At 41.9% G+C, this 19,505-nt stretch overlaps 1 protein-coding gene across 1 annotated transcript in view; it reads left to right on the top strand.

Moving 5' to 3' along the window:
• Window positions 1-19,505, top strand: part of flii (FLII actin remodeling protein) — a 76,728-nt gene that overhangs the window by 16,872 nt on the left and 40,351 nt on the right. The window contains exons 6-10 of the mRNA XM_060840711.1: window positions 4,769-4,930; window positions 5,360-5,463; window positions 8,087-8,262; window positions 13,327-13,484; window positions 14,320-14,404. Of these exons, the coding sequence (XP_060696694.1) occupies window positions 4,769-4,930; window positions 5,360-5,463; window positions 8,087-8,262; window positions 13,327-13,484; window positions 14,320-14,404 (685 nt within the window). The remainder of the gene's footprint in view (window positions 1-4,768; window positions 4,931-5,359; window positions 5,464-8,086; window positions 8,263-13,326; window positions 13,485-14,319; window positions 14,405-19,505) is intronic.

Below are 19,505 nucleotides of genomic sequence, written 5' to 3'. Positions count from 1 at the left end.
CAGCTTTGAAGGATCTATGTACATGGACACCAAGGTCGCTCTGCTCATCTACACTACCAAGAATCTTACCATTAGCCCAGTACTTTGCATTCCGGTTACTCCGACCAAAGTGAATCACCTCACATTTTTCCGCATTAAACTCCATTTGCCGCCTCTCAGCCCAGCCCTGCAGCTTATCTATGTCTCTCTGTAACCTACAACATCCTTCATCACTATCCATAACTCCACCGACCTTAGTGTCATCTGCAAATTTACTTGCCCACCCTTCTACGCCCTCATCCAGGTCGTTCATAAAAATGACGAACAATGGTGGACCCAACACAGACCCTTGCGGTACACCACTAGTAACTGGACTCCAGGATGAATATTTCCCATCAACCACCACCCTCTGTCGTCTTTCAGCAAGCCAATTACTGATCCAAACTGCTATATCTCCCACAATCCCATTTCTCCGCATTTTGTACAATAGCCTACTGTAGGTAATCTTATCAAATGCCTTGATGAAATCCATATACACCACGTTAACCGGTTTACTCTCATCGACCTGTTTGGTCACCTTCTCAAAGAACTCAATAAGGTTTGTGAGGCATGACCTACCCTTCACAAAACCGTGCTGACTATCTCTAATCAAATCATTGTTTTCTAGATGATTATAAATCCTATCTCTCATAACTTTTTCCAACACTTTACTAACAACTGAAGTAAGGCTCACTGGCCTGTAATTACCAGGGTTGTCTCCAAGAAGGGGAGTAGAGACAACCCTGGTCAAGAAGGGGAGTAAACAGGGGAACCACATTTGCTATCCTCCAGTCTTCTGGCACTATTCCTGTAGGCAATGACGATTTAAGGATCAATGCCAAAGGCTTGGCAATTTCCCCCCTGGCTTCCCAGAGGATCCTCGGATAAATCCCATCTGGCCCAGGGGACTTATCTATTTTCACACTGTGCAGGATTTCTAATACGTCTTCCTTGTGAACCTCAATCCCACCTAGTCTAGTAGCCTGTATCTTAGTATTCTCCTCGACAACATTTTCATTTTCTAGAGTGAATTCGTTTAGTGTTTCTCCTATCTCCTGTGACTCCACGCACAACTTCCCACTACTATCCTTGATTGGCCCTAATCTTACTCTCGTCATTCTTTTATTCCTTAAATACCTATAGAAAGCCTTGGGGTTTAACCCTGATCCTATCCACCAACAACTTTTCATGTCTTCTCCTGGCTCTTCTGAGCTCTCTCTTTAGGTCTTTCCTGGCTACCTTGTAACCCTCAAGCGCCCTAACTGAGCCTTCACATCTCATCCTAACGTAAGCCTTCTTCTTCCTCTTGACCAGAGATTCCACTTCCTTTGTAAACCACGGTTCCTGCACTCTACAGCTTCCTCCCTGCCTGACAGGTACATACTCATCTTGGACACACAGGAGCTTTTCCTTGAATAAGCTCCACATTTCTAAGGTGCCCATCCCCTGCAGTTTCTTTCCCCATCCTATGCTTCCTAAATCTTGCCTAATTGCATCGTAATTACCCCCAGCTGTAACTCTTGGTATGCACCTATCCCTTTCTATCACTAAAGTAAACATAACAGAATTGTGATCGCTATCACCAAAGTACTCACCTACTTCCAAGTCTAACACCTGGCCAGGCTCATTACCCAGTACCAAATCTAATGTGGCTTCGCCCCTTGTTGGCCTGTCTACATACTGTGTCAGGAAGCCCTCCTGCACACACTGGACAAAAACTGACCCATCTATAGTACTCTTACTTTAGTGTTTCTCGTCAATATTTGGAAAGTTGAAGTCCCCCATGACAACCTCTCCCTCTCGCGCGCGCTCTCCCCTATCGAAAATCATCTTTGCTATCCTTTCCTCTACATCTCTGGAACTATTTGGAGGACTATAGAAAACTCCCAACAGGGTGATCTCTCCTTTCCTGTTTCTTACCTCAGTTGACGAGTCCCCAAACAACCTTTCTGCAACTGTAATACAGTCCTTGACTAACAATGCCACACCTCCCCCTCTTTTACCATCTTCTCTGTTCTTACTGAAACATCTAAATCCTGGAACCTGCAACAACCATTCCTGTCCTTGCTCTATTCATATCTCCGAAATGGCCACAACATCGAAGTCCTAGAAACCAACCTATGCTGTAAGTTCACCCACCCACCTTCTGGATGCTCCTGGCATTGAAGTAGACACACTTCAAACCAACTTCTTGCTTGCCGGTGCCATCTTGCATCCCTGAAATTTGATTTCAGACCTCCCTACTCTCAACCTTTTCTATACTTGAGCTACAATTTTGGTTCCCATTCCCCTGCTCGATTAGTTTAAATCCACCCCAATAGTCTTAGTGAATTTCCCCCCCCCAGGATATTGGTACCCCTCTGGTTCAGATGAAGACCATCCTGTTTGTAGAGGTCCCACCTACCCCAGAAAGAGTCCCAATTATCGAAGAATCCAAAACCCTCCCTCCTGCACCATCCCTGTAGCCACGTGTTCAACTCTTCTCTCCCCTTATTCCTCGCCTAACTAGCATGTGGCACTGGCAACAAACCCAAGACGACAACTCTATTCGTCCTAGCTCTAAGCTTCCATCCTAGCTCCCTGAATTTCTGCCTTCAATCCCCATCTCTCTTCCTACCTATGTCATTGGTGCCTATGTGGACCACGACTTGGGGCTGCTCCATCTCCGCCTTAAGGATCCCAAAAACACGATCAGAGACATCATGAACCCTGGCACCTGGAAGGCGACACACCAACCGTGAGTCTCTCTAGTCTCTGCAGAACCTCTTATCTGTCCCCCTAACTATGGAGTCCCCAATCACTATTGCTCTGCTCCTCTTCTCCCTTCCCTTCTGAGCAGCAGGGACAGACTCTGTGCCAGAGCCCTGTACCCCACTGCTTTTCCCTGGTAAGTCGTCCCCCCCAACAGTATCCAAAACGATATACTTATTGTTAAGGGGAAGGGTCACGGGATTTCTGCACTGCCTGCCGGTTCCCTTTCTGTCAAAAATAGAAATTGCTAGATAAGCCCAGCAGGTCTGACAGCATCTGTGCAGAGAAATCAGAATTTGGTGATCCTTCCTCGGATTCTTATTGATTGTTCTTATTGATTGCAGAACCGATACATTCCAAACTTTAAAATATGCCCTTAAGAGTCTGCCTCTGCATCTCTACTGATGTATCTTTAATGTAATTTACCATTCACTTTAGCCAGTTCTGCTTCTATGCCTTCATAATTGCTCCTCTTTAAAAATAGTTTTGGACCAACTCTTCTATTCACTTAGGGTCCAATACATCCTGCTCACAAGTGGCTTATTGTCTTTATCTTCTCTCGCTTCTGTTGAAGTGTTTCCGTGTCTTTTGTTTCTTGAACTTAGATCATGCCTCTTTATTGTACTAATACCATAATTAACTCAGCCAATTGTCCACATTTTCCTTCCTTCCTGTCATTCCTGAATATCCTATACCCTTTAAGATTCAGGTCCTAGTCCGTATCATTCTGTAGTCTTGTCTATGTTATGGCTACCAGACAGTAGTTGTTCTCTTTGCATTCTCAGTTCGCCTTTTTCTTTTAAATGCTGTGTGCATTCAGATTCAGAGTCTTCTGGTGTGAACTCTTACCCCCAGTGTTCAACTTAAAATCCTTTCTACTTCTCTAGTTATGCAGTTGTCAAAAACACAGGACCCGGCATGATTCAAGTGGAGACTGTTCCATCAGTACAGATCTCACTTACCCCAATACTGGTGCTCATGCCCAATGAGCTGGAAATGTGTTGCTGGTCAAAGCACAGCAGGCCAGGCAGCATCTCAGTAGTAGAGAATTCGACGTTTCGAGCATAAGCCCCAATGAGCTGGAACCAACTTTCTATTGCCAGGCTTTGAGCCATTCACTCACCTCTCCAACCTGATAATTTCATTTTTCCTCTGGTTTTTTTTCTCTTAGGCCCTGCAGTTATAAATAACTGCAATTTAAAATAAAAAGGAATTGAAAATGCAAAGTCTGTGTCTGAAAAAATACATTCCATTTAAGACAATTTTGTATGAATACAAACTCTGACTAGAGGAATGCATTTTTCCTATCTTCATTAATTAGTTTTGATATTGTATTGTTTGGAAATGTGAGAAACATCAAAGAACCTATGCCTGTCTGCCCCCCTACCCTGGGATGGTGTAGAGGATGGACACATGCTCTCTATTTCCCAGATTTCAGTTAGCAGAATGGATTTTTCTCATCTAGTTTTTCCTTTCCTCCCCTTCAGCTTCTTTCTTGCATGATTTTTTCAAAGATTGGGAATTCATGATGGGGAATTGAAAATGCAAGCTTGTAGAACAGACTTGTAAAAAAGAATGGGCCAATATATATGAATCATTGGTTTAGCATACAGTTTAGTGGGCTATCATTAGTTTTTTTGTGTTTGTACAGATTCTTTCTCACTTCCTTTCCCTCTCCTGTTGTGCTGTCCTGTACAATCTTGATGATCTGAGGAGCTTACTACCTCAATTTTGATATTCTGAAGCAGGGCATTCGAAGTTGTAGGTCTAAATGTATTTCTTCCTTTCCATACAGAAGGGAAAGATCGGAGAACCTGTTTGAGGCTATGTAGATTATATAGATCAAAACAATAGAATGTGGAGCAATGAGGGCTTACCTGCCAAACTGAGATAACATGTCATTTCCAGGACGTGTTTCACGATAATGTTTGTCTGTCTTTCTTAACACTTTGTAATATGCTGCTATTCCTGCTTTTCAACTTTTTTTTTCCCCTTGTAGTGTGGACAATATCCCAAACCAGCTCTTCATTAATCTGACCGATCTGTTGTACCTCGACCTGAGCGATAATAATCTGGAGAGTCTGCCTCCTCAGATGAGACGTCTTGTTCATCTCCACACACTGATTTTGAATAACAACCCACTCATGCATGCCCAACTGCGGTAAGAAACAAACAGCAATAAATAACTATTGCTGCTCAATCGCACAAAATATAATGAATGAGTCAGAAACTATTTCAAAGTATTTCCTAAACTATTAAATCTTGTACTAAGTGTCTGTCTTTCTGGGTATTGAGCTATAGTAGGCCTAACAGTCCACTCATTGTTTCTTTGACTAAAGTTTCAAGATGATTATAGTATGACAGTTCAATGCATTGACTTACTTGGGCCGGAAAGTTTACAAGTTTGACGTTTTCTTAACCCTTGATGGAATAGTGTCTATGCTTCAAAAATTGCAACCACTTCCAAAATTGCTGCAATATAGTTATGAAAAGTTGGATACTGTGCAGTTACACTTTCAGATCTGTGGAGCCAGGCAGTCTTGTTTTAATTGTGCTGCTCTGTTTAATCCACAGTACCAATCTTTTGCAGGCAGCTTCCTGCAATGACTGCATTACAGACATTGCATCTTCGGAATACACAACGCACACAAAGCAACCTGCCGACAAGCTTAGAAGGCCTATCCAATTTGTTAGGTAAGCTGACTTGAACCTGTTAGATTCTGCTGTTTTTGCAGGTTTGCAGGTTTTTGATAACTCTGTTTCAGTCTTTAAATTTTAGATCTCCAGCTTTGGTATCCAGTACACATTATTCCGCCTCACTCCACTCCCATAGTCAATAATTCTTAAAATAAGCCAGACTCTCTTTTTTTTAATCTTTACCTGATCAGCCTCTTTTCTATCTCTTCTATTTCTTTCGAAAGAAAGTGTTTTTTGATTAGATTAGATTAGATTCTCTACAGTGTGGAAAACAAGTCCACACCGACCCTCCAAAGAGTAACCCACCCAGACCCGTTTCTCTCTGACTAATGCACCTAACACTATGGGCAATTTAGCATGGCCAATCCACCTGAGTTGCACATCTTTGGACTGTGGGAGGAAACCAGAGCACCGGGAGGAAACCCATACAGACACTGGGAGAATGTGCAAACTCCACACAGACAGTCGCCCAAGCTGGAATCGAAGCTGGGACCCTGGTGCTGTGAGGCAGCAGTGCTAACCACTGGGCCAACGTGCCACCCCAAAACACTTCCTTTCTTCTTACAGTTGAGCCTGTCCAGTAAATTTCAGTCAGTTTTTGGGAACCAGAATTAACATATATATAACTTCATAGATTAATCCATGAAAATATTTTGCACAGTTATTAGGCTGTAGTCTTGATGGAATGAACCTGAATCACCCCAAAACTCCTCCTCACTCTCAGTTGCATCCCCCACCTCAACAATACATGACTCTCTAATGAACTGGTTTTTTTTGTTTATTTTTTTTCTTCTCTTTTTTAGTGGACGGTGTGCAGCAGCAGTCTATCTTTTTTTCTTTAAATTTTTTTTTCCTTTTTTTAAAAATTTCCCCCACACTACCGCCTAACTGCGGTAGTGCTTATTTTTTTTCCCCAGCACCCATAGTGTGTGTGTGCAGATGTGAGACACAGTGAGAGACACAAAGTGTGCAAATCTTTATTCAATATCCACCACCAGGAAAAATAGGAAAACACCCGAGTGGCCAGTGACAAGCAGTGCCCTTCACATGAAAAAGGGCAATGCTGTGTGATCAAAACAGTGAAGGGGAGGGCAGGGACTAAATCAAAATAGCGTTGCAGGGGGAAATGATGCACTCCACTCCCTGCGGCGCCCACCTCTCCCTGAACAACTCCAGGGTGTTGGTGGACACCGCGTGCTCCTTCTCCAAGGACACCCGGGCCCTAATGAACTGTTTTATGCAGTTGTGCATAATTAGTGCTTTGAAGTCATTTTGCTTGCATTACACATTACTGATATTGAAACATTTAAACTTCAGCTGAATGTATCCATGTGTCTGTGTCCAGGTGATGGTATTGTACTTGACTCTAGTGTTACTTTACAATCAGAGCAGACAGGCAGAAGATCATCCCACAATCAACCTTGGCACTTTGTTTATGTTATAAATGAAGCGCCATACCTTATGACGCTTCACATCACATAAGTCACCTCGGTTCTGGTTGGTCATTTCCTCCGATCAGCATAGTTTTTTTGATTTGGAAGATGCTTTTACAGCTAGATGCTCTTGCTGCCCACACTTCCCATCAACGACACAAGTGGCCATATTAGTGGCAGCTCGTATTGATAAACTGGATTGTCTATAATTGGTGTCAAGGTTTTTCTTTGAAACATTTAACTGAATATCCAAGTCAATGTTTGTATGTTCACTGGATGATAAAACCTTAGTTTTTGGTATAAACTAGTGTGTGTTATCAGATTTGTGATTCCCATTGCAACAAAGGGTTATTAGCACAGTAACAATATCTCTGCTTTTGATTCACGCAAAAATAACTTTTGTATTGGCAAACTTTACTATAGGACTAATTTTTGGTTTTCAATTTATACTAAGTGATATTCAAGTAAGTCCCTCATTCCTAGTGTATGGGAATTCTCTCTGAAGTCTGAGAAGAACGTAAGCCAAGAAGTAATGAGCATCACTCAATCAGGCCGCCTGAGCATCTGACACAAAAACAGAAATTGCTGGGAAACCTCAATGGGTCGGACAGCAGCTGTGAATAGAAAGCAAAACTAATGTTTCAGATCCGGTGACCCTTCTTCATTGTTCCTGACCCTTGAAAACTTTTGAAATTAGAGGGAACCTAGTTCTCATGCATTTTACAATATGATTTGTTCTATCCTTGTGTAAAACATAAATATGTACTGTGTAAATTGCATGTTCAACTGACGCTGTGTTTTGGTCTTTAGTATATAATATTTTCAACTTTTGCTTCTACACTTCAAGCGTTATTTAGAGTGCAGTATGTTCTCAAGCCATATTTTTTAGCTTGGTTTCTATATCTGGATGTTTTTGTTCATAGCCCTTGTATTTCTGTTAGTTCTTTGTTTATATGTTGGGGTAGGGTTAAGGTGTCTTTTGCTTTTCATTTGCTCTCCCATTAAAATTAAAAATATAAAGGCCCTTTGTGATGAATAACCATTTTGAATTCATTGTCAATGGTATTTTGCTGGATCTATAAATACTTGTGTGTCTATCTATTTTGTAGACCCAGCCCATTCCATAACAATCTGAGAAATGTTTTCTTGTCTGAAATCTCAAAAAGTAGGGGTGCTTTTTTTTTCAGATGTGGACTTGTCCTGTAATGACCTCAGCCGAGTGCCTGAATGTTTGTATACCCTTTCATCTCTACGCCGGCTGAACCTCAGTACTAACCAGATCTCTGAGCTCTCGCTTTGTATTGATCAGTGGACACAACTTGAAACGCTAAACTTGTCACGTAACCAGCTGACTTCACTTCCTGTAAGAATGAATTTTCAATACTGATCTTTATTTTTATGTTGTCCTTGTCTTTTGTTGTGGCTGAGTTTCTGGACAGATAATGCCAGTTGTTATTGTCTTGAGGGTAAAAGATTGCTTACTTTTGTGGTCCTAATTTTGGATATAGGATTTGCAGTTCCAGAGATCTTGGCCTTAACTACTTAAGGATTGAGGTGCTTTATACAGTTAATGTTATCGGAAGCAGGATCATTAAGCATCGGTGAGATGAGCATTTCAATATAAGAATTAGGAGCAGCAATAGACCATTTCAGCCCTTTGAGCATGCTCATTACAGGTCAAGTCAACATCTGAAAAACATGCAGTGCAACCTTTTGAAATTTGAGTATAGTGGTGGGCAATTGAACAACTAACAGGAGGAGAAGGCTAAATAGATATTCCTATTCTCAACGATGATGAAGCCCAGCATATCACTGCATAAGACAAAGCTCCTCCACAGGTTTCAGCATCACAAATGTCAATCTTCAGCCAACTTGAATCATGAGATGATATGAAGATAATAACTGAAGGTACTGGATACTGCAAGGGCTGTAGGCCCTGACAACACTCCAGCAATAGTACTGAAGATTTGTGCTTCCATAATAGCCATGCCCCTAGCCAATCCGTTCCAGCACAGCTACAACACTAGCATCAACCCTACAATGTAGAGATATATCCTGATATATCCTGCACATAACCAGCTTGGATTTGTGCTATTGTTTAATAATCATTCTATCTGTCTACTTTCTGTTACTAGCAAATTCATGAATTGAGATCAACTAGGAGAAAGTGAGGACTGCAGAGTCAAAAGTTGAATTACCGTAGTTGATTTCAACACTATTGCAAAGTCTATTCCAAGGATGCCTACCTTGAAAAAGTTCTCCTCCTCTCTTTACACCCCCAGTTTGTCAACTCTGCCCTGAAGACCTTCAACCACGTCCTGAAACCCATCTATCAGCCCCACCCTCCTCTCCGACCTATCACCTTCTCCCCCACCTTCATCTCCCTCTTGCATTCTGAGCTACACCTTCCTCCTCCTCCTCCTCCTCCCCCCACCCACCCTGGGCTTATGCCTGAAATGTCATTTCTCCTGCTCCTCAGAAACTGCCTGACCAGCTGTGCTCTTCCAACACCACATTGAATTGCTAATAATACTATTTCTAAAGGGAATGACCCACTCAGTGATACTCAATTTGGGTTCTGCTATGGCCACTCAATTTCTGACATCTTACAACCTTGGACCAAACATGAGTAAAAGAGTTGTTTTTAAGAGTAGAAGTAATGGTGACTCTCTTGACATCAAGGCAGCGTTTGACTGAATATGGCTGTAAGGAGCCCGAGCAAAACTGCAGTCACTGTCTCTCTGTCATTGTAGTTGTTGGAAGTTAATCATTTCTGAAGAGTTCTTCCTTGTACCTAATCTTCTATCCATGCTAAGATGTTATCCTTGTGCCATGAGGCCATATTTTGCATCATAATTTGGATGTGGCACCTTGTCGAATACCGACTGAAAAGCTAATTACAGCACATCCATAGTTCTTTATCTTTATAGCTTCTCGCTTCCACGAAGAATTCTAATAAGTTAGTGAAACTATTATTCTTTAACAAAGCCATGTTGCCTTTGTCTGATTTTGAGTTTTTCATAAATGTACCATCGTATCCTGCTTTAATAATAGATTCTTAACATTTTTCCCTTTAATAGATCCTAAGCTAAATGACCTGTAGTTTCCAGCTTACTGTGTCTCCAAACTCCACTGTATCCCCATCGCCAAGTCATTGTTTATTTACATGTGCATAGTATTTGACACACGTCTGGCTTCCTTAGAGCCAGCTCTCAGAGTGAATAGAACCTCTGACACTTCTGTTCATATCTGTCAGCGAGAGCTTCCTGATTGGGACTGTTAACCTGGTACAATCAGGGAATTCATAATCTGAGGTCCACCTGGCTGACTTCATTGCAGTCACATTTGCTTTTCTCAGAGGGAGAATCTGACCAGCTTTGCAAACTTATATCCAATGCATCAACCATTTTATTTAAGACTCCAAGAAGAAGTGGAGAACAGCTGGAGACCTTTGCTTTTACTTTTACTAATTTTTCAGCACTTTTTCATTGTTAATTCTATGTCCTCCCTCGGTTTAATTTCCTGGTTTGCAATTATTTCTCGCATCCTTTGTAGTGACACATGCAGAATATCTGTCCAATTCACTTACCAATTTCTTATTTCCCATCAATAACACACTCTTGCTCTCTCTCGTGATCCAACACTGACTTCTGCTTGTTTCCCTTTTTTAATGCCTGTAGAAACTCTTACTATTTGTTTTTACATTTCTACCCACCCTTTTCTTGTACTTTTAATTTCTTCCCCTTCATTAAACTTTTCATCATCCTTTGCTGTACTTTATATCTTGTCCAATCCTTTAACCTGTTCCTCGGCTTTACAAAATAATGCATTTTGTTTTCAATTTTTTGTGATCTTTAACTTCCTTTATTGGTCTTCCTTTTACCTTTTCTTTCTCATGGGATGCATCTTTTCTGATCACTCTGAAATATCTCATTAAATGTCTGCCACTGCATTTCTACTGACCTATCCTTTAATCTAATTCCCCAGTTTACTTTTGGAAGCTCTGCCTTAATGCTCTGTCAATTGATTTTATTCAGGTTTAAACCACAAGGTTTAGAGCCAGTCTTCTGTCCCTCAAACTGATTGAGAAATTTAACATGGGTACCAGAATTGTTAAAGATTAGTGAATCTAGTGTCCTCTCTTCACTGATTTAAATGCATGTTTTAAAAATTGTTTAAACCTTAGTTTATTATGCCAATAAATGTGTGATTTCTTTACTAAAAGAGTGAGGGACAATGAATGTGAATGATTCAGTTTAGGTTCAGCGTAAAAAGTACTTTTAATTGCACGGTGCTTTCCATTACGGTACCTGCAATGTTCTGCTGGATCTATTAACTTAACAGGCACACTGTAGTTCAAACTCTTGTTTCCAAATAGAAACTTAGCCATTTTTTTCAAGTGAGCAGCACGGTGGCACAGTGGTTAGCACTGCTGCCTCCCAGCGCCAGAGAGACGGGTTCAATTCCTGCCTCAGGCGACTGACTGTGTGGAGTTTGCACATTTTCCCCGTATCTGCGTAGGTTTCCTCTGGGTGCTCCAGTTTCCTCCCACAGTCCAAACATGTGCAGGTTAGGTGAATTGACCATGCTAAATTGCCCGTAGTGTTAGGGGGAGGGTTAAATGTAGGGGAATAGGTCTGGGTGGGTTGCGCTTCGGCAGGTCAGTGTGGACTTGTTGGGCCCGGACCAACCAACCCAACCGCCCGTGGCTCAACACTTTAACTCCCCCTCCCACTCCACCAAGAACATGCAGGTCCTTGAACTCCTCCATCGCCAGAACATAACACGACGGTTGGAGGAAGAGCGTCTCATCTTCCGCCTGGGAACCCTCCAACCACAAGGGATGAACTCCGATTTCTCCAGTTTCCTCATTTCCCCTCCCCCCACCTTGTCTCAGTCGATTCTCTCGAACTCAGCACCGCCATCCTAACCTGCAATCTTCTTCCTGACCTCTCCGCCCCCATCCCACTCCGGCCTATCACCCACACCTTGACCTCCTTCCACCTATCACATCTCCATCGCCCCTCCTCCAAGTCCCTCCTCCCTACCTTTTATCTTAGCCTGCTGGACACACTTTCCTCATTCCTGAAGAAGGACTTATGCCCGAAACGTTGAATTTCCTGTTCCTTGGATGCTGCCTGACCTGCTGCACTTTTTCAGCAACACATTTTCAGCTGCTTACCTTAACCCTGTTTCAGGCTTATAGTTGGCTACATACAGGTCTGAATATATGTGCAAGAAATATGGGTCAAATGGTAGAAATTTGCATCCCAATTCCCTGATCCCTTTCAGCATTAGTATCAGAGATTGTGTATTCAGAGGAAGGTCTCATCCAAATACTGGACAAGAAATGCAGGGAGAATGTGAAGCAGGAACATTTTTATGGAATGAGTGTTAAAGATCCAGTACTTCTGCCACTGAGAATGGTGGAAATAGAAATGATCATGGTTTCAAAAAGAAATTTTGACCATTTGGAAAAAGTAAATTTGTATGGTTGACTGAGTGGACTGCTGCAAAGGGAGCCAGAATTGACTTGATGGGCCAAATGGTCTCCTTCTGTACTATAGTTGCGGAGAATCGGAGTAATGTATTTGCAGGATGGAATGTAGAAATAGGAGGATGTCATTCTGCCCCTTTAACATGTCTTGCTTTTCATTAGGTCCCAGCCGATCTATTTCTCAAGCCTGTTCACCCTGTCTTAGATGTTGTTGCCTAATTTAAATATAGCTTTTAAATCCTAAATTTGATTTGACCTATCCTCAGTGAAATGTCCAGGGAAGAAACTTCCCCAACCTTTCAAGTGGAAATATGTTTCCAGATTTTATTTCCAAATGACCTAGGCCAAATGTAAGCACATGTTCTTTTGTTCTGGATTCCCTGACCAGAGGAAGTAGTTTCACCATATCAGCTAAATCCCTTAATCATAAATACCTCCTATTAAATCACTCCTTGACTATTTAACTCTATGAAACTAAAGCCAAGCTTATGGTTTCATAATTTAACACTTGATGAATCTGTACTGTACCTTCTCCAGTGCAAATATTTCCTAACTGAGGTATGGTATCTAGAATTGAATGCACTTGTCCAGATGAATTCTGACCAAGTCCTGGCAGATTGAGGCCCATGAGAGAGAGAGAGAGAGACTAACATTTCATTAAACATTTTGGTTACTGTGCAAAAAAAAGCTGATGATGATGGTGATGGTGTATGTGCAGCATAGTGTGCCAGGAGGCCTGGATTCAAGTCCCATTTGCTCCATTGATGAGTAATAACATCTCTGATCAGATTGATTTGAAAATAACTAAAGGCAACAGAATCAAGTGAATGTAAAAGCTCAGCAAAGTGTATATGAAAAATAACAAATCTTTCAAATATGTTTTCAATCTGTGCAGCTTCAAAACCACAAATATCTTTTTTTTCTTTTTAGTCAGCCATCTGCAAGCTGATAAAACTAAAGAAGTTGTATTTGAACTCTAACAAGCTGGACTTTGATGGGATCCCATCAGGCATTGGAAAACTGGCAAGTTTAGAGGAATTCATGGCAGCCAACAATAACCTTGAGCTCATCCCGGAAAGTTTATGCAGGTATAAGATCTATATTTTTTTTCAGGTTCTGCTTGCAATTAAATATCTCTGTCACACTAATTGTGATCACAACAAATTTACCCCTTGGCCTGTCAGGCTCTGTAATATGGTTGTACTTTGGCAGTAAAATGGATCTTAACTCTTCAGTAACTCTTGAGGCAATGAATATCAGCAGACTAAAAACAAAGACCTGTGGGATGTTGGCAATCTGCAACAGAAATAGTTGGAGAAACCCAGCACGTCTAAAGTTCTGAAGAAGGATTACTGGACCCAAAACAACATTTACGCAGCTTTCTCGCCACAGATGCTACCAGACCAGCTGTGTTTCTCCAGCTATTTCCGTTTTTTGTTTAATTTCAGCAGACTGTCATTTTCTTAGTATTTGTCAGGCATAATGGCCAAGCTTAACTCTGCCAACCACCTGATTTCCATGTGTGCATTTTCCACCAGAAATCTTGATTCCTTTCCAAACAGTATTGTGAGTCTATCATCAGCAGATGGAATACAGTGGTTCAAGAAGGCCGCTCACCATCATTTTCTCATGGGTAACGAGGGAAACACAGTAAATTCTACCAAAGCCAGCAATTTCCACCTCCCATGAGTGCATTTTTTTTTAAAAACTAAAGGCATTTTGGCCTCCTTCACTGATTTGTATCCTACGCATCCCCACTGTCCCACGGTTGAGGAGGATTGTCATACACTTCCTTTTGATGTTTATTAGATAATCAGATATCGAACATGTCTAATCCTTTGTAACAACTTTATGTTTTGAGTTTTTCGAGAAATTTTATTTTTCCCCTTTAAAAATGACAATTCTAATTTGGGCATCTTGCAGATGTGGAAAATTGAAGAAGCTGGTTCTTAACAAAAATCGCCTGGTCACTTTGCCTGAAGCTGTCCACTTCCTTTCAGATCTGGAGGTAAGCATAATTCCAACTAACAATTTTTATCATATTTCCTATTTTATTTCTTAAGTTTGGTCAAATATGACAGTATTTCCCCAGTGTAGCTGCTTGCATTTTAATTATATAGTCTTGTAGCGTTAGTGTTGGAATCCTAGAGCAAGTCAGTTTTCAGATCGGTGTACGGTTAGTAAAGTGTTCCCTAGTTGGTTGGGAGCAAGACAAAGTTTGATTTTTATTTGTTTGACCCTCCTGAGTCCATAGTTTGAGTCGAAGCTTCATGACAATGCATCAGTACATGGTCTAGCTTCACATTCCAGTGCAGTACTCAACAAGTTGTCAAAGATGCAGACTATGACTAAATCCAGAAAAATGTTTAGATTAGATTAGATTAGATTACTTACAGTGTGGAAACAGGCCCTTCAGCCCAACAAATCCACACCGACCCGCCGAAGCGCAACCCACCCATACCCCTACATTTACCCCTTACTTAACTCTACGGGCAATTTAGCATGGCCAATTCACCTGATCGCACATCTTTGGACTGTGGGAGGAAACCGGAGCACCCAGAGGAAACCCACGCAGACACGGGAGAACGTGCAAACTCCACACAGTCAGTCGCCTGAGTCAGGAATTGAACCCGGGTCTCTGGGAGGCAGCAGTGCTAACCACTGTGCCACCGTGCCGCCCACATAACTTTTAATGTTATAAATTAAAGTTTTAAACATTCACTCTCTCCAGTACTCAGTAAGAAGTACAATTTGAAGCGTAATGAAGAGTTTTTTTTTTATTGGCAGAGCCAACATGTTTTCTTTAGCAATAATTCCTGCTATTAGCATTGTAACTGGCCATTTCATCCAGCTGTTATTCATAGAATCCTAATCGGTGCTTTGCTGACTGTTTCAATGCTGCCATCATCTGAAAGCTATGACTGTCGAGCCCATGCTCCATATGTGAGTCCTTCCAGTCAGAATGCCACCCTAGACAGTTTTTATAAAAGTTGCATGACATCTTGTGTGAATATGATGAAGTGAACACTACCTCCTTGGTCTTCTCAGTCTCCAATGTTTGGTACAGCTGACCACATCACCCTTGACGAACAGTTCTCCACAACTGAGTGTGTGTTGCTGGAAAAGCACAGCAGGTCAGGCAGCATCTGAAGAGCAGGAAAATCGATGTTTTGGGCCAGAGCCCTTCATCAGGAAAGAGGATGGGAGCCTTGGGGGTGGAGAGATAAATGGGAGGCTTGTGGGGCTGGGGAGAAGGTAGCTGAAATTGCAATAGGTGGATGGAGGTAGGGGTAAAGATGATAGGTGGAGGGTGGAGCAGATGGGTTGAAAGCAAGATTGGCAGGTGGCACCTTCCCCTGGCAAAGCAGGAATTGCAAAACCTGCGCCCACATGTCCCCGCTTACCTCCGTCAAAGGCACCAAAGAAGCCTTCCATATCCATCAAAGTTTCATCTGCACTTCCACACATCATTTATTGTATCCGTTGCTCCCGATGCAGTCTCCTCCACATGGGGAGACTGGACGCCATCTCACAGAGCGCTTTAGAGAACATATCCAGGACACATCCACAAATCAACCCCACCATCCTGTGCCCTAACATTTCAATTCCCCCTTTCACTCTGCGAGGACATGCAGGTCCTGGGCCGCCTTCATCGCCACTCCCTCACCACCCAGTGCCTGGAGGAAGAATGCTTTATCTTCTGCCTCAGGACCCTTTCACCTCAGGACATCAATGTTGACTTCATCAATTTCCTCATTTCCCCTCTCCCACCTTACTCCACTTCCAACCTTCCAGCTCAGCACCGCCCTTATGACCTGTCCCACCTGTCAATCTTTCTTTTCACCCATCCGCTCCACCCTCCTCTCTAACCTATTACCTTTACCCCCCACCTCTATCCACATATTGCACTTTCAGCTACCTTCTTCCCAGCCCCACTCTTCTCCCCCGCTCCCCCCCCCCTCCCCCAAGTATCTCTCCACTCCCAAGGCACCCAGCCTCATTCCTGATAGAGTCATAGAGATGTACAGCATCGAAACAGACCCTTCGGTCCAACCCGTCCGTGCTGACCAGATATCCCAATCCAATCTAGTCCCAACTGCCAGCTCCTGGCACATATATTCCTCCAAGAACTTCCTCCACCACTTCCTCTGGCAGCTCATTCCATACACGTACCACCGTCTGCGTGAAAAAGTTGCCCCTTAGGTCCTTTTTATATCTTTACCCTCTCACCCTAAGCCTATGCCCTCTAGTTCTGGATTCCCCCACTCCAGGGAAAAGACTTTGTCTATTTATCCTACCCATGCTTCTCATAATTTTGTAAACCTCTATAAGGTCACCTCTCAGCCTCCAACATTCCAGGGAAAACAATCCCAACCTGTTCAGCCTCTCCCTATAGCTCAAATCTTCCAACCCTGACAACATCCTTGTAAATCTTTCCTGAACTCTTTCAAGTTTCACAACATCTTTCCGATAGGAAGGAGACGAGAATTGCATGCAGTATTCCAATAGTGGTGTAACCAATGTCCTGTACAACTGCAACATGACCTCCCAACTCCTGTACTCAATACTCTGACCAATAAAAGTAAGCATACCAAATGCCTTCACTATCCTAAATACCTGCAACTCTGCTTTCAAGGAGCTATGAACCTGCACTCCAAGGTCTCTTTGTTCAGCAACACTCTCTAGGACATTACTATTAAGTCTATAAGTCCTGCTAAGATTTGCTTTCCAAAAATGCAGCACCTTGCATTTATTTAAATTAAACTGCATCTGCCACTTTTTGGACTATTGGCCCATCCGATCAAGATGTTGAGGTAACCTTCTTTGCTGTCCACTACACCTCCAATTTTGGTGACCTCTGCAAACTTACTAACTGCACCTCTTATGCTCGCATCCAAATCATTTATTTAAATGACAAAAAGTAGAGGGCCCAGCACCGATCCTTGTGGCACTCCACTGGCCACAGGCCTCCAGTCTGAAAAACAACCCACCACCACTCTCTGTCTGAAGGGCTCTGGCCCAAAACGTGATTTTCCTGCTCCTCGGATGTTGCCTGATCTGCTGTGCTTTTCCAGCAACAAACTCTCAACTCTGATCTCCAGCATCTGCAGACCTCACTGTCTGCTAGTTCTCCACAGCTGTCCAGTTTGCTGGAATTGCGCTTTCCTCTTCCATTTTTATTTGTCTAATTGGAGCCAAAGAATCACTGGAAAAAACTTATCTTCCCTGTTTCTGTACCATAGGTAACACTGGTTTCTTGTTTCATCCTTCACCCTCTCCCATCCATGTAGGTCCCTTGGTGACATCATCCAAACTCTACATTCATTTTCAGAAGTTTTCTGACAATAACTAGTTGACATCTAGTGTTTATTGTAGAATTATAGAATTGTAATGCAGAAGGAAGCCATTTGATCCATTGTGTCTGGACTGGCTCACTGAGCATTTTGATTTGATGCCAATTTCTTTCCATTCCTTGTAACTTTGCATCATCTTTTCTTTGAATAATTATCTAACGCCCTCTTGAATGCATCAATTGAACTTGCATCCACCACACTTCCTGACAATGCATTTTAGACCCTAGCTGCACACCGTCTGAAAATGTTTGATTTTCTCACCGAGTATTTGTTTCTTTTGCAAACCATGCTAAAACTCTGCCTTTTGTTTCTCAATCCTTTTGTGAAGAGGAACAGTTTCTCGCTCTCTACTTTATCTTGACCCTTGAGTTTAAAAACTGTCAAATCTACTTTTAGCCTTTCTCCTCTTCAAGCAAACTGTCCCAACAGCATCCAAACTATCCTCATAACTGAAATCTGTTATCCCTGAAACCATTCTCATAAATCTCTTTACACATTTTCCAATTCATTCACATCCTGCCTAATGTTTCTTGTGGAAAAGTGTATGTTATTTTAAAAAACATATTTTTGCTAACTTTTATGCCTCACCAAGTCGTTCTGTAGCAGTCTAGTGAAGTACTTTGAAATGTTTTAATTATAGTAACTCCCCACAGCTCCTTTGACAGTACCTTCTAAACCTGAAGCTTTGACCACCTAGAAGCACAAAGACAGCACATACATGGGAACACCAACACTTGAAAAGTTATTCTTCAAGCCACACATCATCCCAACTTGGAACTCTTGTCATCACTGACATTGGTTCAAAATTCAGGAATTTGTCTTTTCACAGCCTTGTGAGAAGACTGTAAGGGTTCAAAGAAGCAATTCATCAACTACTTCTCCAAGGCAATTGGTGATAGGCAAGAACTATTGGCCTGGCCAGTGAGTCCCACATCCCCGAATCAATTTTTAAAAATTGAGTTGTTTAAAAATTGGCTGCTGTATTTCTCTAAGTCATCCCACTTCAAAGTAATTCACTGCATGAAGAATCCTTGGAGTAAAAGATCTTATTTCAACAGTTTTCTTGAGCTGGGGCTGTTGCTTTAGAATTTTGTACCAGTAAGTTTATCCATCCATCCATCCATCACCTTTGTCCCTAATCCAGCGATATTGAGGCCACTTCTATTGTTCACCATTAACCAAATTATTAAATCTGGACTTTTTGTTGTATATAGCACCAATTTGTTTTCAAGAGTAACTGAAGCAAAGGTATAGCAAAATATTGCTTATCTTCAGCATTTCTGTCAGAAATGACATTTACATAAGAAAAACAGCAAACGATTTATATAGCACTTCGTGTAATAAATGCCACAAAGCAGTTCTTAGGAGTATAGCGAAGAGAAATGACACTAAGCCACCAAAAGAATTATTAGGTCAAATGACTAAAAGCTTGGTTAGCATTATGTTTTAAGGAGTATCATAGAGGAGGAAAGTGAAGTAGAGCAGTAATAAGTATAAGGAGGAAACATTTCAGAAACCCAAGTTTTAAACTGCAGAAATTCATCCATGATCCTTAGTACCTTCCAAACTCATGACCACTTCTATCTAGAAGGACTATGGCAGCAGATACATGGGATCAACAACAACAACCTGCAAGTTTCCCTCCTAGGTGGTCTAATGAGAGCGAAAAACGTTACAATAGGACCTTAATCCGATGGCCAGTGGGTTGAGGAGTGGCAGATGGAGTTTAATTTGGACAAATTTTGCAAATCAGAG

Source organism: Hemiscyllium ocellatum, chromosome 20, assembly GCF_020745735.1.
Source record: "Hemiscyllium ocellatum isolate sHemOce1 chromosome 20, sHemOce1.pat.X.cur, whole genome shotgun sequence".
Classification (NCBI taxonomy): domain Eukaryota; kingdom Metazoa; phylum Chordata; class Chondrichthyes; order Orectolobiformes; family Hemiscylliidae; genus Hemiscyllium; species Hemiscyllium ocellatum.
The sequence above is the reverse complement of the archived record's forward strand: the minus strand, read 5'-3'. Positions and strand labels throughout refer to the sequence as shown.